The sequence below is a fragment of the Marmota monax genome, unplaced genomic scaffold (genome assembly GCF_021218885.2).
Source record: "Marmota monax isolate L192 unplaced genomic scaffold, Marmota_monax_Labrador192_F-V1.1 WCK01_AAM20220418_F8-fsc00010, whole genome shotgun sequence".
NCBI lineage: Eukaryota > Metazoa > Chordata > Mammalia > Rodentia > Sciuridae > Marmota > Marmota monax.
Window position 1 is genome coordinate 24,527,810 of NW_026692321.1, and position 23,833 is coordinate 24,551,642.

Consider the following 23,833-nt stretch of genomic DNA (forward strand, 5'->3'; position numbering starts at 1 on the left):
GAGGAGGCAGGAGCGGCTAGCTCCCTCAGTGGCGTTCCCTGAAGTTAGATGGCATCTCGTGGGTTGGTGCTACATGCAGGGGAAATGAGTGGAGGGTGATGGATTGTGTCGGGGTAACTGTACATGAGGACAATTGCCTGATTGTATAATTCAGTACATTTCTAGAATCGCTTGAGATCTCATTTCAGTCCTTAGCTAAAGTCACCAAGGTCAAACAGCAGGCTATAATTGGAGAAAGTTCCAGGTTATTTGTGGTGGTGGTCAGTTTTGCACAGTGGTCATGGATGGAGCCTCCCCTCCCACTTCTAGAACTCTGGAAACTTCTCTTGTTCTATTCCTGTCCCTGCTTCTACTTCCTCTCCTCTCCTCTGATCCTTCCCACTCTTAAAATTATTTTGGTAACTGAATTGCATTGGAAGGATCCTCAGATTTGATCTCTTTATCATACTGTCATAAGAGTCTCTTTAAAAAAAAGCTATTAGGAAAACAAACTCAAGAAAAACAAGTCAATTACTCATATCATAAATGAGAGAGGGTGGTAATTGATCTTTCCTTGAATTTTTAGTACCATGCTAGAAGGAAATCATACAATTATTGGAACTTTGAGATCTTGGTGGATATGGAATTTATTGGAGTATGAATTTCCTGTGGCTTGGGGTTTTGGGGTCTCAGCTATAAAATAACATACATATAGTACTGTGCCAGGCACTGTTTAAAATACTTTCCACCTATTAATATATTTAATTCTTCAAGCCACCTTAAGTATATAGTTATGTCCTATTTCTGGAAGAGGATCTGAGTCACAGAAAGATTAGGGTAACTGCCATAGTCAAATATCATGAAATGACAGTCAAATCCAGGCATCCTGGATCTAGAATCTGTGTTCTTGCCACTTCAGTGTTATCTGAGTCCCTTTTGCCCCAAGGCCTGGAGATACATCTTAAATAAATAGTGTACTTTAGGATATAAAAGTAACAAAGTGCACTACACCCTAAAAGGTCCTTAATAGTTCATTATGATGATAAGTCATCCTCAAAACTGGGTTGATATCTTGTCATGAGAACTGTCTTCATACAAACTCTGTTTCAGAGTAAAAATTTCATCTACCTGAACATTTTTTTTTAGCAATTTATTTTCCTATTGGCTACTAGCTTGCGTCCAGGGGAATAATTTTACGATGGACATGCAGTTAAATATGTCACACAGTGTCCTAATCAGTCCTTCTTGGTGTTGCTGCCATATTGTTGCTGGGTGGGGAGAGTACAGATATTTCCCTGTGTGTGTCTGTGGGTTCACCTGAGGGGAGGGATGGGGAATGGATGTGCTTTCTACATATTATAAAGACACATTGAAAAATTTTTTAAAAAATTAACGTGAAGAAATAGAGATTTAAAATTTTTTTCATGTTGTGTGAAAAACCACCATTTTAGTTATAACAGTGAGCATAGCAAAACCAGAGTTGATGTGTCATCAAGTCTGTATCCCTGAACATGTTGGTGGGCATAATAGAGAATATATGTTCAGTCAACTAATGAATTAAAGCAAGTCAGTAATTCTTGATAAATCAAGATGATGGTGATGCTTATCATTTTTAAATGAGTTTTTAATGTTTTTTATTGGCACTCTTAAAAGTATAAACTTAGAATTTCTGGAACATACCTGTGAATTACAAGATATATAAGGTATCTCACAGAAATAAAAATCTTTTGATCAACAAATGAAAGAAAATTAGGTACATGAGCTTTCTTGATAGGGCCTCTCTACTGTGTTGAGAGTGCCACCTATTGGTAGTATGATATTCTACAGTACAGGTGTCCACCTTTGAAGCACTTGGTGTGTGTGTTCCTGGGGATTGAACCCAATTCCTTGCACATGCTAGGCAAGCATGCTGCTTCTGTACTTCATAATCAGTCCTTTTGAAGTGCTCTTGGTGAAAGAGTTCAGGTATAGAAAGGTGATATTGGTTTTTTTTTTTTTAAATGTCCCAAAGGAGACAGAAATGGCACAAAAGAAATTGAAAACTCTTACAAATTTTAAAGAAACACTAATGATGATCAAAATATAGAGAGAGGTCTGGGTCCTCTGTGTTTCAAGGAGAACAGTATGAAGATATGTATAGACACATCTAATTAAAAAATTCTAGTTCTGGGAATTCATCCTATAGATGTACTTGAATGGTAGAAAGAAAATATACTTACAGCTTAATAAGGAAAAATTGGAATCAATTCTGTCACTTGGAATTGGTACATAAGTTATTGGGCATCTGTGCAGTGTAAAAACTATGCAATCATTTTTAAAATGAGACATCTATAGAACCTAATGTAGAATGATTTCTAATTCACATTTAGAAAGGCATAAAACATAGACTTAGTAAACCATCCCTTGCATAAAAAATGGAAAGGAAGAACATATTTAGCTAGGTGACTTTATCAGTTGATCCCCTTTTTACTATTTGAGTTCTTTTTTGCAATGTGAACGTTTATGCATTCAGAACAGTTTCTTAAATGCTAAAGCTACAAGCACTAGAATGGTATAGGAAAAAGGTCACGAGCTCTGGGGAAGATGTTGAAGGACATAGCTTCCACTTCCTGTGTGGTAACCCTAATGTGCTATCCGGAATAAAGGGCTCTCAGCACCTTGTTTTCCTCAAGATGTAAATTAAGAGAAAATTCTAACTAGGATTTGAACCCCGAGGGCACGGATTATGTGTAGTTTGTTCATTGCTGTATCCCCATGTTAATGTTGAAGGAATAATTTTTGAAAAAATGGATTTTTATTTAGTGCCTGTGAAATAGAAGAAAAAAAGCACAAAGCCGTACTGTAGATGTAGACTTAGTGGGGATCTATTAAAGAAAGCTATGTCAGAATTCCTAATTTCCTTCTGTTTAGGTGGACTATTCTATAAGGGAATGAAAGGTATTTGTAAGAATTATTCCTACTTCTTGTTTTCCTAAGAAAAATTATTACTGCATGTAAGTTATGCACATCTTACATTTTACAAGAAGAGATAAATTATCTGAATTGAACTCTCAATTATTTATAATTTACCTGTTTTTGGTTTTAAGTTATTTATATATTCCTTCATCTTATTATTTATTGAACACCTCCTATATATTAGGCAAAGAAGTTTGAACACCTGTACAGTTTGTATCTAATGGAATGGAAAAGGAAATTTAGAATTAGGATATTTTTATTCCTACATACTATGTCATTAAAATGTACAAATGACACCCTTATTTAATAAATTCACCGTTTGCTATCACAAAATTTTGGAATACATTCTAATAGCTAATCTAGCCCAGTATGTCCATAGGGTTTTGAAAAAATGAAAACAATTTGGAATCTGCATTAAAACAATTGGGGTAGTGATTTCCTTCATAGCCATACACGGCTCTTAATGTTCCCAAAGATCTAAATGTAAGAAATTTCATAATACCCTTAGAGGTGTGAAGGAATACAGGGATTTGACTCTCAGACTGAACTTGAAAAAATATTATAACTGGGAAATAGTTGCAAAAGGCCTCTCAGCTGTCATGACTTAAGGCTTTTCCAAGAAATATGTTTCCAAAGAATGTTAATAACTTTGGAACATCCTACATGTGAGACACAGCAAATGGTCACCGCCTCTGGGTCAGGCGGTCCAGGGATGTTGTGTTTTTGTCACGGGTCTGCACATTGCACTGGACAAGCTACTTCAGTCTCCTTTATCCAAAATTGAGACCTCTTTGTAAGGTTATGATAATTCATACTGTCTTAGTATGAAAGTATTTATTATTTTGATCAGAGATCCTAAGCATTATGATTCAAAAAAAAGTGTAGCTATTAAATCAATTGTAATGGAAAATTAAACTAGAAGGATATAGAAGTCCTCCTGAATGGAGTGGCTAACGTGTCTGCGGACATAATGTAAACACACCGTGCCCACTGGGTGTATTCTCAACAGGCAAATGGTCCACCTCTTAGATGCCATATGGAATGGCCAGTGAGCAATTTATATTGTTCCTCATTTAAAAATATTATTGATTTAGAAAGCTTCCTTTTGCCCCTCCCAATGGAAAAGTGCAAATACTTTTCCTTCTATAAAGGGATTGTTGCAAAATCAAATTCAGTCATGAATTATGCACATACAGCTCTTTGCTGTAATGTGATGATTGTTAGTTCTCCTTTGTAAAGTGGCATTATCCACACCTGCCGCGGGGGTCGCTTGAGGGTTAATTGTGATGATGCAGGTGGGAGGCACACAGTAAATAATACTTCATAGGTGTTAGTGATTATGATCAAAGCCTGTTCCAGGAAATACGTTGTACAGATGCTTATTTCACAGGGCTACCTGGTTACGCAGCGCTAGAAGTCTTTTTGAAAGGAAACAAGAAACAAAAACGATGCACAATGCAAGGGATTCAGGACTAGTGCAGATTAGAATCACACTGCAGACTTGTAGGAGAGCTCCACGTGTGTCCTGCAGGCTCCTAAATTACCAGTTGACGGTGATGTCTGAGTGAGGCTTATGCAACCATTTACTGTTGGATTTTGAAAGAACATTTGACACATACAATTTATAAATGTTAAAACCCAGATTTTAAGAAATTAATATACCCATTTTTATCATCCACTTCTATGAAATAGATTTTTATGCTTTCATTATTTATGTCTCAGAGAAGAGATTAAACTTGTTCTTTTAGACATAACTTCTGACAATTTCACGAAGACTTTGGTCTTCACTTACACATTTTATGCATTTGATCTTAAGTACTTTATTTGGCTGAAAAGGGCAGCCCACAATCTTAGTAAGCATTTTCTTCTTAAATATTTAAGCAGCTCTTATAAATCTGGTAAATCAAACTTAATTACAACAAATTGAATCACCTAATAAATTTAAATCAAATTCCCTTAATTCTTATTCAATGCATATCCTAACTCTAAAATCAATTATATTTCAAAGTGAAGTCACAAAGCCAGTCTGATTCTTTTATAGGATTCTCTTAGAAACAATAGCTACCCATAATAATAAGGAAGAAATGAAACCAAAAAACTTGCTGTTAAATTTTTAACAGAAAAGTGTCAGTATTCTCAGATTAATTTGCTCCACTATTTTTGTAGCGAAATTACCACGTTTGGCCAGCTGAGGTTACCCGGTGGAGAAATTCAAAACTGACTGAGTCAGTCAATGGAGAATTAAAATCAGGACGTGAGACCTCCAGACTCACAGTGTGAGTCTACCCAGCCATATGTGAGACATAGAATGTGTTCTTAACGTTCCCATGGTAACAGGGGACCCCCAAGTTGTTTCCATGTATGATTGATATATATTTTACAATCAGCATCTTCCGCTGCAGTAATTTTGGTTATGGTTTAGATCTGGAGCAGTCATGTTCAGAGGTGGGGCTTTGGGGAAGTAATTGGATCAGGAGGGCTCTGACCTCATCAGGGGATTAACTCATTGAGGGACTCATATCTGATGGCATTATTGAAAGGTGCCTACAAACTGTAGGCAGTGGAACCTAGGGAGAGGAAGTAGGTGGGGGGGGGGGCGCTTGCCTAGGAGGATTTATCCTGCCCCTCCCCACACGCAAACAACCCCCGACCCTCCTCTTCCTGGGTGCCTTAAGCTGGGTAACGTTCCTCTTCCATGTCCTCCTGCCATGATGGGCCTTTCCTCAGGCCCAAAATAGTGGAGCTGATCATGGACTGAAACCTCTGGAACCGTGAGCCAAAATGAATCTTTCTTCCTTTAAGTTGTTCATGTCCCATATTTTGGTCAAATCAACAAAAAGCTGACTAACACAATTCTCAAGGTAATAAAAGGTCAGGAAAAATAAAGCCTTTTATCCAATTCCCTTGAGAATCAGATCTACTCTCCTAAAAGGAGGGGCTCATCCCACTGGGCCTCCCTACCACGCTGATGGATCCCAGCCAGACAGGGATTACGTGGCCCTTCAGAGCCTCTGTTCCTACACTGGGAAAAAGATACTGGACTTGTCGAAGGGGTGAGGCAAATGGGAACAAATAGCAGAGGAGGCAAGTACAAAGATGGGACGGAGTGAACTTGAAAAATACAAGAAATAAAGCTAAGACATGGATGTATTTTTTTTTTAAACCTGAGTTTTGGTAGGTGCAATGGATAAGGAAAGAAGTCACATTCTGATTGTGATCATATGGCAGTCATTGATTAAAGGTATATTAGGAGAAAAATAAACATAGTTTGCCTCAGAGTCAGGAGAGTGGAAAAAACAAACCCTGGTAAAGGGAAAACATACTCCTTCACTTCTTGTTAAATTATTGAGGACAAAACTCTGCACCAGTGTCATGGAGTGAGTTGCAGTTCCCAAAAGCCAGTTCCCTGGATATGGGTGAGTCAGTGAGCACGTGGAACACCAGTGAAAGAGGACCAATGGGGATTGGTAGACGGCAGCTAACATACGCATGAACTCCATGTTGAAAAGTGGTTGGAGCCAATTGTCCCAATGTCCTCAACAACAGTCACCAGAGCAGTCCAATGAGAGGGGAGTTTGATGAACAGATTATACTTGGCGACTTGAGCACTTCTGAAATTTTAATATTTGTACAGCTTGGATTTAGGAGTGTCTCTTTGATTCCTATTTATTTTCCAAGAGCCATGATACATGGAGGTGCTGGGAAAGTATTTGGCCACACTACCATATAAAATATCCGGACTCGAAAATAAATTTCAATATGATTACAGTCTCATCAGTCTCACTGATGGCCTATTAGAATCCAATTTTGAGCCAAAATGGAGAGATAAAGGCATGCATGTAAAGTAATGTGATCAAAAAACCCACTTTTAATTAGTAAGCAGTCTGATTTATCTCAAAAGTAACAACAGCTTCTACTCTTTCTCCTTTGAAATCAGGGAGTATGAATAGGCATTTGATGTTTTAGAAATGCCCTTTCAGTATCATCTTATACTAAATGATTTGTTCTGTAGTGAATTTTATTTTCACATATGTTAAATACAATTTCCTGGGGGATTTTCCTCTTGGATAGGAGGGATAGTTGAAGTATACCCTAAGATGAACGGTGAAGAGTGGAGTAAGAGAGGATACCTCTGCGCATGCTTGTTTATTAAAGTCTGTTCCCTGATTGAGTTTTTTTTTAACTCAAATAATGTGTATTGATTTTGACCTCTTTTTAGCCTTTTATAAGACAACTATGGATAGAACAAAGCTGCTGGCTACTGGCTTTTAAATGCTGACCTCAGGGCCAGAGCAGGCAAGCCTGGCAGAGTAGGGGTGAGGAAAAGTTTATCTACTCTCTCTTCGGATAGATTGTGCCCTGGTTGATTGAGAGAAAAGCATGTACAAAGTGCTTAGAAAGCAACCAGGTCCTTGAATTTGCACAAATTTGCGGGGAGTAGAGGCTAGGAAGGTCATGGTTTTGCTTAGCATCAGTAGCCAATTCCTTAAGAAAGAAGCAAATTACAAAAAGAGTAGCTCATTGGGAGGATTCCTGACACAATGAAGCCTTCCTTTGTGCTTCCTTCTGAACTTCAAGTCTCAGCGACAGGCAGAGCTCTCATGTACATTTGTGCTGGTTGCACACTGCTCAACCCCAGAAGATAACATTCATGGTAACCTCTGAGCCCCTACCAAGGAGAGCCAAAGAAATCACTGCCAGAAGTAGAAGCTACTAGGACTGTAAACAGATCCAGGGGGAAGAGGAGAGTCATCTCAGGTTAAGGTGAATAGCAATGTATTAAAAAAAATCATAAAAGAAATCAAAGATCTTAAAATAGTTCCAGTTTTCTACTTAGCAGCAATGTCTTATTTCTTATAAGTGAATGAAAACCATGTTCATGAATAATCATATATGGACTCTGTTTAGGGTTATTTTAATGTTACAGTAATTACCCCAAACTTGCTTTTCCAATAATGGTTATAGATGCAGAGAAATATCTTCATCTTTTCAAAACCTTGAGAGCTATATTTGATATTAATTTGATTGCTCTGCTGTAAAACTTTGAAAAATAAGCAATGTTAAAATATACTTTAAAACATAATTGTCTTTATCCTCATGTTTTAATAATTTATTATTTTTAGTTAATGACTTGACCTTCAGAATACCATTAAGTGTCTCTAATTCTCAGTTTCCTTGGAGCAGCCTGTGCCTGCTTCCTTTGGTTTGTTCAATTCCATGTCAATCAATTACTCTGAAAACCTCCAGATGGGCAGCACTTGGGGGGTAACAGTGCCATCTAGTGTTGATTATCTCATATTGCAGCTGCAAGTTTCAAGGACAAATTATCTTCCCATGGTTTTCCCATCCTAATGGTGAGAGTGTTTTCTGTTTGGAATCATAGGATGTGCAAGTTTAGAAGGGACCTGGGGGATTTTCTAGTCTTGTTTTTTCACCTTATTGTTTAAAGGCAGGTTAGGTGACTATCAGGATTAATATATAAAAAACACATCTTCCCCTGTATTTTTTGTTTTTCTAGATTTTTTTTTAAACTGGTAGAAAAACTCACATAACCTAAAGCAACCTAAGGTTTTATTTTAAGCACATGCCCATTTTCTGTTTTTAAGTAATTCTTAGTTAATGAAGAAAAAATGAAATACACTCCTGATGGATAATAACTTCTCGTTGACTTCTTTGAATATCACTTTGAAGTGACAATCTAAGACCAGGAAAGGGGCGGAACTGGTTTACCTGTCCTGACAGTTGATGAAAGAGGAAGTAGGTTGGAAGTTTTTAAATCCAGGTTTTAGAACACAAAAGGAGCCTCCATTTGGGGATTTGTGCCCAACAAATCTCTGTGTCAGCCTGGCTCACTAAATAGCCATCTTTTGGACAACGCAGGAAGTGACTGGACTCAAAGGGTAACATCAGGCGAAGGCTGGGGTGGGCAGAACTTGGCTGGTGTATGGCCACGAGTTTCCTTAGAGCATTAGCGTTTCAGGAGTCCCACAGAATATAAACCCTGCCAAAAACTTTAGACTTCATTACTTCCCTGTCCTCAACAAGTACAATTTAATTGAACATTAAGCAATTTGATCTCTTTCACCTAATAAATCGAGCAAATTCAATAAACATAAATCCTGCTAATGATAGAGCTGACCCTGGTGGAGCTGAGCTCATCAGCATCATGGTTATGACTCTCCCTGGAATTTTACTCACAAATGCTTATTGCCGAATGAAGTACTTACCTGATGCTTGGGGTCTGGGGAGCGCATTTAATAATTTTCCTAGGGTGTCAGAAGGACAGTTGTGGAATAGGAAGAACATGGTTTGGCAGAGAGACCACTTGAGGTTCAAATTCTTTACCTGACCTTGGGTAAGGAATGTTATAAACCTTGGTTTTCTTATGGGAAACAAAAGGAGCTAATTACAGTTATTTCTTGGGTTGTTCTGAGATTTAAATGAAACTGAATACAGAAGGGCGTAGTGCCTGGCACAGAGGAGCATAACAGTGCGTGCTAGCTAGCTTTCCTTTGTTCAGTTGTTCTTAAGCAGGGACCTGCAGGAGCCAGTATTGCCTGGTACTTCAGTTTTCCTGATGCTTTCTTATCTGTTACATATGCCTGGGACACACACCCCCATGCACCCACACACACACACACACACACACACACACACTCTCTCTCTCTCTCTCTCTCTCTCTCTCTCTCTCTCTCTCTCTCTCAAACATTTTATCTGCTTCTTCATCTGGCACTCACCTCTTAGGTGAAGTTCCCCCAGCTCTTCCAAGTTACTTCTGTGGTTCTAACAGGTGTTGCCCCATGCCTTAGTTTGCCATTGCTGTATCTGTCCCCTCCCAGCAACCTGAATCTGTTCATACTCTTCTCAGCCTCTGGTTGTATGAATGAATGAAGGAGCCCACTCCGTAAGTCCCTGACTGAACAGTGAGTGATCACCTTTCATACAGCTGAAGCAGAGTACCATGATCCTGTCCAGTAGATGGAGGGACTAACGCATGAAGAAACACCTTCAGAACAAGGAAATAGGAAGTAGAGAATTTGAGACTAGCACCCAAGTCTTTTTTTCTGGGGGGGGGGGGTGCAGGAGGGGTTACCAGGGATTGAACTCAGTGGCATCGGACCACTGAGCCACATCCCCAGATCTATTTCGTATTTTCATTTAGAGACAGGGTCTCACTGATCTACTTAGTGCCTTGATTTTTCTGAGGCTGGCTTTTATATCATGATCCTCCTGCCTCAGCCTCCAGAGCCGCTGGGATAACAGGTGTGCACCACCATGCCTGGCTAGCACCCAAGTCTTTTGGCCACAGGTCTTTTCTCTTTTTAGAGTATCCAATCCTCTGTTGTAACTCCACACATTTTAATTTTGGGGAAACAGGGTCCCTTCCTATTCTGTGGGGATCAAGGGTAAGAGTTAATTCTCTGAAAAGGAGTAGAAGGAGTGACACCCAGGCAGATGTCCAATTCCACAGTGTCATTTCAGTACCAGCAGAAGCGCCTCTGTCACCTTCCTTGACCATACCAGATGAAATATTCTGTAACTGGTCAACTTTTTAAATTTTTATAGCTTTTCAATTAATAATCCATGTTTAAACCTGTGGGAAAAACACCTGTGCAGAAATTTGAGTCAAGTATGACCTGTTTTTATCAATGAATAAGAACTGGTCCTTGTTTCTCCTGCATATGCAGTTCAAACCCTAGGACACTGAATTTTTAGTTCTGGTTATGTAGAGGCTGAGATGTAGCCTCTGCTTCATTTCTGAGAGCAGCTGAATTTAATCTGCCTCAGATGGAACTAAAACTTCACCTCCCACTTTCCTCACATGCCAGAGTGGCACTGTGACATGTGACTGTCCAGACCAGCCCTGCAGATGTGTGTGTCACCAACAACGGAGACATCCTGCCAGGATATAGTAATGTGCTTCCCATTGCTGCTGACAGCAGAGGCCCCAGACCTACCGGCTCTAGGGGGTAGTTTAAAAAAAACTTTTTTTTTTTTTTTAATTTAAAGTAAAAAAATCAAAGCAGTACCATCTGTCATACAAATCTGCTATGCCAGGGAAATTAGTGTGATCAGTGGCCTGGATCTTGTTCAGAGCACTCAGGGATGGTGTCCCATACCACCCCACGTGTCCCCTTCATAGCTTTGATCGAGAGCTGAGCATTTGTGCTTGGGGAGGAGGGAAATACCGTGGTGGAGGAGGGACTGTGAGGTGTCAATAGTTCCCTTTCCTGTTCATTTCATGTTGGTGTTTGGTGAGGTTCCAGACGGACACAGTGTATGGGCTCTCAGAAACAGCACTGTTTCACCAAGTGTGCCTTCCAGGACAGGCCCCGCTAAGCAACTGCTCCTCTGCACCGAGCCCCTGACAACTGGGTGATTCATTGTTGCTAACGTGCATAAGTAAGGGGTGTTTTGGAAAAGGAAAGAGACTCTAAGGACAGAAAATATGTGTGCATGTCCACATGCTGATCTGGAGGATGCAGCAGCCAGGAGATTCTCACAGTTCTCATGGGAAGTTGTGGAAATAAGTCAGGGATCTGCTCTTCTTGGTCTCCATACCTGAGCCAGCCACAATTCACTGCCATCCCCATAGCAGTGACCCAGCCCTAGGCACACAGAGGCCCAGCAAATGCTAGAAGGTTGTCTATTTCAAGATTCTGAAGAAGACACCTTGCCCAAAACTTGTCTGAATGTTCTGTGCTGTCCCCTTTGCCCCCCTGGAAGATAAATAACACTCTCCCCTGTAAACCTGCTCTCCACTCAAGACCTTTCCAATCTGTTCAAGCATGTGCCAAGAATTAGTGAACATCCTCTTTTCTCAATAATTTGAGTTCCATTGGTCTAATGTTAAAATGGGCTGCTGGTCATTCTTTATCAGAATAGTTAAATTGGCCAAGGCAATCAGCAATTTTGTGCCTTGTTGTTGAACATGAAGTTTGCAAGGACTATTTTTTCTTTATTTACTGAGCTAGAGTTTACCTTCATCTGTGTAAAAACTCCAAATAATCTTGGAATAAAGTTAACAAAAAAATTTTTTTTAAAAATACCTGGACTATGGAAACTTGCTCTTAATTTACTGTACATTTCTTTGCAAATTGACAACTTTGGGTCTTAACATTAAAATGTGTATCAGTCACTTATTGTAATACTGTCTCTGAAAAATCTCCATTTGTTTCCAGATGTTTAGTAGGGACTTTCACCTACAAGAAAAAATGATAACGTCTGTTTTCTTGGTGCTTCAGAATTTATGAAGAGTTCAATAACATTATCTCATTTTTCATGTCAGTAACACAGAGGTGGACAAGTAAGAATTATTATCCCTGTGTGATAGCTATGGAAACTGAGGCCTGCCCAACATTACTAAGCCAGAAATTAAGCAGTACAATCAGGACTGGAGCCCCCAGTTCCTGCCTCCAAAGCCCACATTCTTTCCATATTCCCACACTCACTTCACCCTTGACCCTGGCCAGGAATCAGAGCAGATGTGCGCCACAGAAGAGGCAGCATGGATAGATTAGGATGGACCCATCCATGCTCCCAGAAAAATAATTCAAAATACATATCCTAGTGATGATGGGATGCAGAGCATCTTCAAATACAAGAGAGAGTGTATGTAATGCAGAAATGATATATGGGTAACTGACCAAAATTGTCTTAAAGTCTGGCCACTTCATGGACTGGAGAAAGTGAAGCCATGAAGGTCAACCATTTCTTCAGTTGTAAGAATAAAAATGCATGGTGGGGAGTGCGGAAGGAGGAGAAAGAAGATACAGTGAGTCCCAGAGGTACCACCCCACTGTTTCTCTCTGCTGCTCCCTCACCAGCCTGAGTCAAATCAGACGCCTTCTTTAGGAACCACTTGGTAGTTTCCAGACTCAACTTACTTTCCTTTCACAATGCCTTTGGGTAAGCCCTTTAAAATCAATCCCAAATATTTTCCCTTCATGTAACTCCTGGTCATAGTTAGAGTTGGGAACAACTTTTGCAGAAAGCTGTTTCTGAACATTGCACAGGAATAAGAGCCTTCTTTTCCTCTTCCCTTTTATATTGAGTTCCTTTACTTTGGCATTGCTAGATGGAGAGAGCTCGGAACATCAAGGTGGTTTTGTTTATTTGGTGGAGGAGGCACAGGACTGAGGACTGAGGACTGGGCAGCCCTGGCCAGGCCCTTTCTGTGACCTCAAGTCTCGGCGAGGCTTCCCTGATGACTGACAGATATCTGAGGGGAGGATTCTTAGCCATCTCTGGATTTAGTTTTACAAACTAAGTACATGAATGAATTCATTTTAAAATCCACTCTTGATCCTACTGTGGCTTCGATATGTTGAACAAGTCTCCCTTTCACATGTGCAACAAATGTATATAAAGCCATGAGAGAAGATGACCTCAGCTCTTGAAACTTATAAACATTTGAGCCATCTCCCTCTCGAGGGAAAGCCCCCCAAAGAATTTCAAACTTCAAGCAGAACTGACAACCATTTATACTCTCTGTTTGAAGTTGTAATTTTTTTTTTTAAGCCAAAGATGATCTTACGGGTTCAGCCATTTCCTTAATGAAATTAATATTTCTCACTGAATGGTTTCATGCAAAAGTGCTGGGGATGTCTGGGGTCTGGATGTCATTCCTGTGATTTTTCTACATAAGGAAAACTGTAAGCAGGGGCAACCACTATCCAGGGGTTCAAAATCTTTTATGAACTTCATGCTTCCTTTGTGTGGGTCTCAGAGAGAATGGAATTGTGTGTGTGCATGTGTGGATACAAGTGACACACCTCTGACTCCTCACCCTCACGCCTCAGGTAACTTAAGCAAAGGGATTAAAGGCTTCTTCAGAATTCACACTGTTGCTTTAGTGTTGTTTTTAGTCTGCAACATTCCAAAAGAGAGGAAATCTCTAGGCAAGTGTGACTGTTGCCTTCTGTGCCCCAAGATGTCTGTCCTGGGGTCTGCTGCTCGTCCTGCCTCTCACAGTCCTAGTAGAGCTGTTGACCTTGGGGAACCCCAGAACTTTGACCAACTGCTAGAGGTATCCTTGGACAGAGTATTTCCTTTAAATTATACACTCAGCACAGGAAGCTCACCTTTCTAAACAACTTCTCTCAACTGCAGGGGAGAATCTGAGATCATGACATGCATTTAAGGCTCAGGAACTCCAAGCAAGGTGCTGTGTGCTGGGTCCTGAAAGGAAGTTTAGGGGTCTAACAGCTGGCCCAGTGTGGAGTGGGACTGTGGCCTCAGGAAGTGGTAGCTGCAGGTGAATCTAGCTGGGGTGCAGAGAAGGTAAGGACAGAGTTCCAGAGGAGCGGAGATGGTTGAAGGAGAGACGAATGTTCCGAGTGAGCACTCTAGAGCTTCGTTTCTGACTTCTGATCTGGTACTGCCACATAGCAACTGTGAGTTCACCACTCTGTGCCTTTATTTACACATTGGTGAAATGCGGGAAGATAGAACCTCTTCTGAGGGTGGTATTTTAGAGGACTTGTGTGTTAAATGCTTAGAATAATACCTACGTACAGCAAGCACTACACAGCGGTTAACTGCTATTATCGTCACCACCATCACACTTACCCTCATTAATGTGATCACAGCTGTAATGCTATTCGTAAGCTCTGCAGAATTATACAGTGCCATAATAGAGTTATGACAGTGGCTACTCCATTCAAGCCAGGGAACTGGAGCATCCTGACTTGGATTGGGTTGAGTGGTACATCTTTCCTATTTCTAGTGTGTGAAAAAGTAACTGCCCTTAAGAATGACCTCTTATCCCTTAAAGATGTTTTTTGTTTTGATAATTAAAAAAAAAAAAAAAATCAAGTCATTCTTTCAACAGGCCTAAAGCACTCTCCCCGATGGCTCACCTCAGTTCCTTACCATTCTGGGATGTGTTCTACCAATTGTTCCTCAACTATTAATTATGCTCCGCAGTATTCTTATAAAGTTCCTGTAGAAATGTCTTCAGGGTCCCAGGGGCAGCAGAGTGTGAGAGGTGGAGACGGTGGAGACCCTGCTGCTGAGCTGTGAGGGGTATGTCCGGGTGTGATCCAGCACCCACTAGGTCTCACGCTACTGCCTGTCCTTTCCTTCCTAGATGACTACGCCCAGCTGTGTAACATCCCTGTGACCGGTCGCCGGCAGCCGTACGGACGGGACGCCTTGGTCGACTTTAGTGAACAGTATGCTCCAGAAGCCGATCCCTACTTCATCCAGGACCGTAAGCAAAACTCTTTGGTTACTTTGAAATTGAATTGTGATTAAAGATTACTCAGTGGTTCTCAAAATGTGATCCTTGGGAACTTGCTTGGAATGGAGATTTACCAGGCTCAGAAGGCTGGTTCTACTGAGGCCTCTGAGTGACCTGTCCCCACGCTTGATCCTGAGAACCATGGAGTTCATGATTGGTCTTGCTGGTCCGGGGCACTGCTGTGTTCACTTTCCTTTCGGTAACAAACATGATCTTATTGTTACAATTGTTACAGCAAAATCATTTCTTTTCATGGTAGGAGGTGGCCTAGTTCCAGGGTTTCCTTGACAGCCTGGTTGTATTGTAGCCTTTGTTTTATACGAGGAAATGACAAATGTTAACTGAACCAAGTTGATCTTTACAAGTGTTTTAGAGTGGGAGGTCAAACAAAGAAAAACAGCTGTCTTGGTCAGAAATGAATTTTGAGAATACACTTGTGAAGGGATTTATTAAGTAAGAAATGATGTGTGCCAGCTTTTTTTCTGGATTCGTGAGCAGAGCTCTTCTGGGGGAGGTGGGAGTGTGTATGTGCCAACAGCATTCCCCCCCCCCCCCCCGCTCCCCTAGGGAAGGAAACGTCCTGGAGTGTGGGCCTAGGCCCTGGCTGATGAGTCTCACCCACAGGCTTGATGTTTGCACGGGGAACTTCAGAGCTTTCAAGTAGAGAATAAGGACTTCTAGTCTGAAAAATGAGCAGTTCACAATGAAATATTGGCAGATAATAAATTGGCTCACTACAAGAACAGTAATGGGGAGATAGGGAGTGCTAGTTCAGGAGCCCATCCTCATCCCAAGGGGGCACGCATCCCAGGTGTAGCTTTGCCACAGTCTCAGACAGGGAGTCCCTGTGGACTTTGGAGGTAGGACTTTAGGGATGCTGCTGAATCACAAAGTACATGAAGCCTTTTCTTCTGGGCCCAATCGCTGGTACAGAAAGCCAGTCCTCTAGGACTGGGCCCTTGAGGAGCTCCAGAGGTGCTGTGGTTGCATTTGGAGACTCTTTCCATTCCAAGTCAAAAGAGCTTTTTCTTTTCCCCTTCTCCTGGTCTTTTCCCTCTTCCTCCTGACCTTTGGTTCTTTAAGGCATAGGGGAGGGAAGGCCCCACCTGCTCCCCCTAGTTCCTACGTGGTCTCTTTGGCTAGATCTAAGAATCCAGTTAATACAAGTGCCGATGAACAGGAGAGAAGCATAATCGTTTTGTTAAACTTACATGTACCTGGGGATCTCTCCAAGAGAGCAGTAAGAAGAATTGACCAAAGCATGATGCTTTTAGAGTTGTTTTTTTTTTTTTTTTTAAGACAAAGAACAGTAAATTAGTGAAGGAAATGATGAGATGAAAGGCTATCTGAACTAGGATAGTAAGTTCTAGGGATGTTACTAAGGAATGTCTGGGAGGGGAACATAGAGGCTAGTGAAAGACAAGAGACATTTCAAAATTTGTTTATCCAGGTTCTCTGCAGCTCCCATCACCAACCTCTGGTGATCAGGCTGTTTTCCAACATTGGGTATGTGAAGGTCATTCCTCCCGAAAGAATCCTTACGGCCTGCTGCATGTGGGGGAAAATAGGCCCATTCTGAAGTGACAGTTCCTCAAGTGATTTCAGCTTGAAATAATCAATATACCAACTTGGCTTATTTTGAGACGGCACAGCCTACACTCTTTCAAAGGATGCTGTGTACTGATCACCCAGCAGGATTGGGAATGCCTTAGAACATACATGGAAACAGTATTCCACTAATCCAGCTAGGTTGAATAGCAGCCAGATCAAGAACTGGTGCCCTTTCCCAGGCTACCTGAGGGTAACCCCCATCCTGCCTTCTAATGCCATGGGTTAGCAACATTTGACCTTGTTCTACCTCGTGAAATGGTGCTGAAGGTGCTCACAGCCAGAAAACTGAGCACCTGTAGTTTATACACATCACTGCATGAGTTCAAGGTCAGTAAACATTTACATAAAAAAAAGGAATATCAAGATTGAATGAAATCCTAGTTTGCTCCATAAATCCAGAAAACAGTCTGTTTGCAACTCTGGTGCAACCCATGGCTTTTATGTGTGTAGCCTCCTTCATATTATAGATCTGATTCCAGGATTTTTAATTTTGTTCTAGTTTATGGACCTTCTTTCTAATGCTGACATTGGACTAAAGCTCTTTTTCTTTTCTTTTTATAATTCACTAAAAATGATAAGTAAACATTTTGGTGTCACATCAAGCCATATAGGAAGTTGATATATAGTTACGGTCTGGACTCCATAATGGCCTTTAAAGGTCTTACAAGTTGCAAAGAAATCTCTCCCCCTCCCCAGCCAGTTTTCTGATTAGCAGCAAGGGTTTTGGGGCCCTGCTGCGGAGAGGAGCAGATTGAACAGATGGTAACAGAGGAGGCTGTGGGAGGTTCCTCATCACCTTTATGGTCACCATCTCTGTTACCTTCAGCTGCAGCAGTTTCCTAAAACTGCAATTTATTAGAGCAGAGATGAACATATTTTCATAATGAAGGGCCACATAGTGACGTTTTTAGAATTCACAGTCCCTATGGTCTCTGTTGTACTTATTCAACTCTTCCCTGATACCACTAAAGCAGCTACAGACAGTCCTGTTAGCCAATGGCAGTGTGTACAAAAACAGGCATCGAGCCTGCTTACCTGTTTAGAAGCCTAAACAAGTATTATCTCCTTGTTGTGTATGGGTGTTTCATGTCTTAATTTCTGCAGTAAAAAATAATTTTACTAGCTATAAAGTATAAATGATTTTTTTGGTTATACATTGAATTTTGAAGTATTTTGTAGAAAGACTTCATTTTCTTAAGTAAGCATTTCTCAAACTGGCTTTGGGTATCTGCTGTCATATTCTGGATAGCCTGTAATATTTCTTTTCCCTTTAAATTTTTGAAAAGAGCCCATCATGCATGTACATGTTACTTAACTTTTAAAGGCACCAACTTAGACCTTATAGCCTTTCCTCCAGAGCAATATTTTGCTGCCCCCTGTGGTTCCACTGAAGAATCACTTCAAAGGCCAGATAGAAATACAGCGAGAACTTTCTGCACTATTTTTTCTGAAGGAAATTTGTGGTGTGGAGCCGAGATGCGTAGTGGTGTTCTTGGGTCATTGTAGATTTATATTTACAACTTTCCTTTCTAGAAAGCGGGCTAAACACTCTCAATGCCTAGTTAAATTGTTTTTATATTACTCCAACTCTAAATGTCTTCAAACTGATTCAGAGCTAGTTTCTAAACAATAAAAAGAGCCAAACAAGAGTTTCTTTGTTTCCTTTTTAAAAGCCTTTTGGTTTTCTAAACACAAGTCTGATGTCCTTTCCCATTTATCAGGATGTTTGGAATCCTTTTTACTGCCTTCAGCCTTTGATCCCTTGTGTAAGGCCCTTTCCAAAGCCAGAGCAAACAGACACTGAGAAAGGCCAGCCTGGCTTTTCTATGGTCTTGCAAACCCCCATTGAAGAAGCATGTCCTCACACTCTCATGGAGCTTTTTAGCAAATGCCTGCTGAGCTCTGATTGTGAATCCCATTGGTTCCTGAAAGATTTTCTGACATTTGCCATTCTGACAACTTAGGAATTTGGAAATGAACATTTTTCATAATTAAGAGCTAAGCCAAAAACCATACTTGCTTTCTCATTTTATGTGATTTTTAATATAAAACTTCAAAATTCAAGATGTGGGACAATTCTGTACAACGTATACAATATTTTAAATATTTATATGCTTTATATGCTTAATATTTGGCAGGGCTTTATTTAGTATTGACTTAAATTCTAATACTAGCTTGAAGGTATCTTGAATGTACAATGAACCTTAACCTTAATAATAATACAGTTAAACAGTATATAGGAGGGCTGAAAATTTCTAATCTGGCTCCTGTTGTTTCTTTCTAGGTTTTTTAAATAGCTTTGAGGAGTTACAGGCTGAGGAATGTGGCATCCTCAATGGATGTGAGAACGGCCGCTGTGTGAGGGTCCAGGAAGGTTACACGTGTGATTGCTTTGATGGGTACCACTTGGATATGGCCAAGATGACCTGTGTTGGTAAGAATGAGTGGCCAGACCCCAGTCAGTTGAGTACATTGAAGATATATTTGTAGTATCAGTTTGGGAAGATGAGAAAAGTCCTGGAGATTGCATTAAATACAGTATCATTAACTGTACTTAATGCCACTGCATTAAGTTAAAAATGGTTAACATGGTCACTTTTATGTTCTGTATTTTGTACAATTAAAATAAAGGTTGATACCTCATTTAAGAACCTACAGTGAGTGGGGTCAGAGGCATAGCTCAGGGTTCTAGCCCAGTAGATGTAAGCCCTGGGTTCAATCCCAAGCTCTGCACATGAAAAAAATAAATAAATTCAGAGTGGTAAATATGGAGGAAAGGCAAGAATATCCCAGGTAATTACTTTGACTCTTAAATTTAGCTTTTGACTATGCAACAGGAAATGACTACTGAATACTTGATACAGACAGAAAGGAGAGTAGATATCTCAAAAATATATTGCTTCCATATCATTTTGGATAAAACTTCTACTGAAACCATCTTTCACCCCCACCTCCCACTTTTGAGGTGAATAGGAAATATGCATTTGGCATCTTCTGTGTAACTCTGATGTCTTTTAGGCCCTGTTTGCGTTGGATAAAAGACCTGTGACTTGACACTTCTGCTATTTTTCTTCTCCTTCCAGAAGTGTTCACTTTGCCCACCAAAGATTTTTGTGATTTTTAATTTGTGGTGGGTCTGGAAAACATGTAGCCTAGGTTCTTACAGGTGTTTTGGGCACTTGGCATTGAAACAGAACTCGTGTGGAAAGATATCAGAGAGTGTCAGAATAGAAGGCTCTAGAGAGGCTTCCCTGAGAGTTCTCTGCTTGCTCACTTGGTTCCTTTTCATAAATCGATCAGTCCTAAAATTTGGGAAGGAATTTTGAAGTAATATGGTTCCTCCAACTTTCTTGAGGTTTGGCTATAAAGTGTCAAGATAAAAAAAAATGTTCATGTTATATTAAATATCAGGGAAAGACATTCTAGAACCTCCCTGATATCTACCTTAAGATCACGATTGAAACAGACCATAATAGAAAAGTCCATACAGACTATGGTTGGTGGGGAGGTAGGTACCTGAATGCTTTTCATTGAGTGTAGGTTGGGTTTCTCTAAGGAGTGATCTTAAAGATTGTTGACCTGCATGGTTTGGCTTATTGCAGATGTAAATGAATGCGACGAGTTGAACAACAGGATGTCTCTCTGCAAGAATGCCAAGTGCATTAACACAGAAGGTTCCTACAAATGTTTGTGTCTGCCAGGCTACGTCCCTTCTGACAAGCCCAACTACTGCACTCCGTTGAATACAGCCTTGAATTTAGAAAAAGACAGTGACCTGGAGTAAAAGAGAATCTACGTAACCTAAGCCCATATACTCTGCACTGTGTAAAGGAAAAGGGAGAAATGTATTATACTTGAGATATTGCACCTAACCCAGAATGTTGGAAATACGGAAACAGCAGAGAGTTGTGCATCCTCCAAAGACAATGAGAGGATTTGGTATGAGCCTGACTGGTGTTAACAGACCAAAAGGACATTTCTCTGAAAAACCAGTATATATAGTCTGTTCATATGTAAAATTCAATGGAAAAGAGGCAGAACAGTGCTGTTATTTTAAACAGAAGTTTGTATTATTATGTTGTTTAGTTGTTTTTTTTTTTTCTATTGCTTAAATTTGGCATTTAAATAGTGGTGGAAATGTTTTATATAATTTTCATTTTTTGGTTATGCAGTTCTTTGGCTACTGTTTTTCTTTTTCTTTTTTTTTTTTTTTAAATCTCAACTGCAAAAGTTTGATAAAATATTGTTAAGCTGTATTATAAGTATTGTGACACGGGGTTCTGCTATTCCTGGTCTGGAGCATTTTTAAAATTAAAATTGTCTGTCCTGTGGAGCAGGCAGTGATCTTGTTTCAAAACTTTTATACACATTTGGAGAAAAAAAACAAAACTTGATATTTTCAGTGTGTTGTCTGATCTTCCTGTCCATTCTTAGCCAAGCTGCTAGCAGGTTTCAATTGGATACATTGAGATGGAAGAATTTAGGAGCTTACAATAGTATTGTGATATGTAAAGTAAGTCCAGCAAATTTTCAAAACTTGATGATCTCCAATATACTTAACATTGTATGTTAAAGCAAAATAAATCACCATTTTTGTAGAAAAAATTCTACCTGAGAGTGATTGTCAGTGAGTGCATCTTAACACCTTGTATCCCATCAAGCTACCCCCAATCTAACAAAAACAATGATCTTCTATTAATGTAGATTTTTTTTTCAAATTAATCACAAGTTAATCATTAGTTAGATGTTGTTAAGGGCCGCATTGTTTCCCCCCATCTAAAATTCATTTGTTAAAGTTCTAACCCTCAATACTTGAGAATGTGCTGGAGATAGGATCATTAATGTTAAATAAAGTCAATGGGGTGAGCCATATCCAATATGGCTGGTATGCTTATGAAGAACTGCTACAGATACAGACACACACAGAGGAGAGGACTTGTGAAGATACAGGGAGAAGATGACCACTTACAAACAAAGGAGAGGCCTCAGGGAAAAAAAGAAGAAGGAAATCAGCTCTGCTAAAATCTTGATCTTGACCTTTTAGAGTCCAAAATTGTGAGAAAATAAATTTGTTTAAACCATCTAGTCTGTGGTGCTTTGTTACAGCAGCTCTAGCAAACTAAGACAGACGTGTATCACAAGACTAATGAACAATAACTTTCAAAGTTCCATTCCTTGCTTACTTAATCCACATCATGAGTAATGCAATTTTTTCCTAACTTAAACTGAAATTCAGAATCCATTTTCATTTAATTATAGCATCTGTGTTTAAAACAACAAGAACAACAACAACAAAAACAAAAAAAAACTAGGTACAGGCACACATTGTGCAGAAAAATCCCCCAATTTAACATTTCCCTTAGGGCTTTGCTTTTTTTCTATCTATAGTAAGCAGAATAATCGCACTTCAGATATCTGTGTCCTACTCCTAGGAACCTGTTGAGCAAAGGAGAAGTAAGGTTTCAGATAAGATTGCTAATCAGCTGGCCTTAAAATGAGGAGATTATTCTGGATATAGAATATAAGTTATATGGTTGAGCTCAAAATGATCACAAAGGTCCTTTACAAAAAAAAGAGAACCTTAAAAATAGAAGGCGGCAGAAGAGAATCAGAGAAAGTTGTGAATAGGGAAGATGTCAGATGCAACGTGGAAAAAGACTCAATCTGCCATCTCAAGCTTTAAAGATGGAGGAAGCAGAAAGGCGGCACTAGCCAAAGAATGCGGGCAACTGGAAAAAGAAGAAGCTTTCCCTAAAGCCTCCAGAAAGAAATGATCCTGGTCAGCACCTTGAAACCTTTAAGTCCAGTGAGACTTGTGTCAACTTCTAACCTATCTTCTAACCCCATCAGGTGGGGAGCCCTGGGCAGGTGAGAGTCAGGTGTGGGGCCTGGACGGAGGGCACAACGGGAAGCTGTCCCTCTGCTTTAAGAACTAGGAGGCGAAGTGGGGGACTCGGACCTGGCAGGCAGGGCCACCCCACAGCTGGGTTTCAAGGTCTTCGTGGTTTGTTTGCTGGTGTTTTTTGCCGCGCTGGGGATGGAGGCTGGGGCCTCGTGCGTGCAGAGCACCCTGCCTCTGAGCTGCACCTGGCCTCCAAGCCCTCGGAGGGACTGTGGGCCCTTTTTCAAAACAGAAAGTCATTTAGGAGCTCGTTTTCCCGTTTGCCGCAAATGCAGATTCATGGCTGGCTCATCCTGTCATGGCTGTCCCTCGTGGTGCACTGGGGTTGGGGCATTGAGTGGGTGGGACACCGAGGGCCTGGGGAGGTGCCTGCCACGCGGGAGCTCTAGTGGGCTGCTGTCACCCACACCCTTGCACCGAGGCTGTGCCCCACCACCAGGCAGACTCTCCTCGTCCCCCCGGCCCCCGGGAGGCTGGAACGTTCCAGCTCGAGCCCCAGGACAGGGTCTTCTGGATCTGCAGCCCAACAAAGAGACTGAGTCTCATTATGGCCTCGCCAGCAGCCGGGGCCTCATCCCTCCCGCTCCCTTAATGAACTCCACTTCGCCTAATTGCAGCTTTCACGAAAACGATCCGGTGGGGCCGCCCCGCCCCAGCCCTGGGCTCGCTCCAGCAGCAGATCTTCCTCCTCCTGCGCAGATTTCAGGCAGCAGCTGCCCCTGCGTCCTGGGAACTATCGGGCCTCGGGGTCCCACGTGGCGCCCCGCACCCGTCACACAAAGCAGCCTCATGGCAGTCCCTCCCTCCGTCAGTCCCTCCCTCGGTTAAGTCTTGGCAAGGTCGTGAGACGGGGCTGGCTCTCCCCTTGCACAGGTGAGGAAACTGAGGCTCCGGGAAATGAGCGGCCTCCGAGGCCAAGGTCCCGGAAAAGTGCAGGCAGAAGGCGGGTCTCTGACAACAGCGGCTTGTTCAGAGCCAGGGACCCTGGGTGATGGCCCCCAGGGAGCCGGCAGGTAGGTCAGGGTGCGCTCAGCTGCTGTGCAGACTCGGGGGGGGGGGGTGCACAGGGTTGGGGGTTCTCCCCCAGGGGACACTCGGGAAGGGAGCGTGCCTGATCTCCCTACACGACCCAGAGGCTGCCC

The 23,833-nt window shown here is 41.2% G+C and overlaps 1 protein-coding gene across 7 annotated transcripts in view; it reads left to right on the forward strand.

Annotated features, from left to right (window-relative positions):
- Positions 1-21,870, forward strand: part of Ltbp1 (latent transforming growth factor beta binding protein 1) — a 393,004-nt gene extending 371,134 nt beyond the window's left edge. For all 7 annotated transcript variants that reach the window (XM_046441615.2, XM_046441616.2, XM_046441617.2 and 4 more), the window contains 3 exons: positions 15,026-15,148; positions 19,074-19,223; positions 20,392-21,870. In XM_046441615.2, coding sequence (XP_046297571.1) covers positions 15,026-15,148; positions 19,074-19,223; positions 20,392-20,573 — 455 coding nt within the window. In that variant the 3' untranslated portion in view covers positions 20,574-21,870. The remainder of the gene's footprint in view (positions 1-15,025; positions 15,149-19,073; positions 19,224-20,391) is intronic.
- The last annotated feature ends 1,963 nt before the right edge of the window (positions 21,871-23,833 follow it).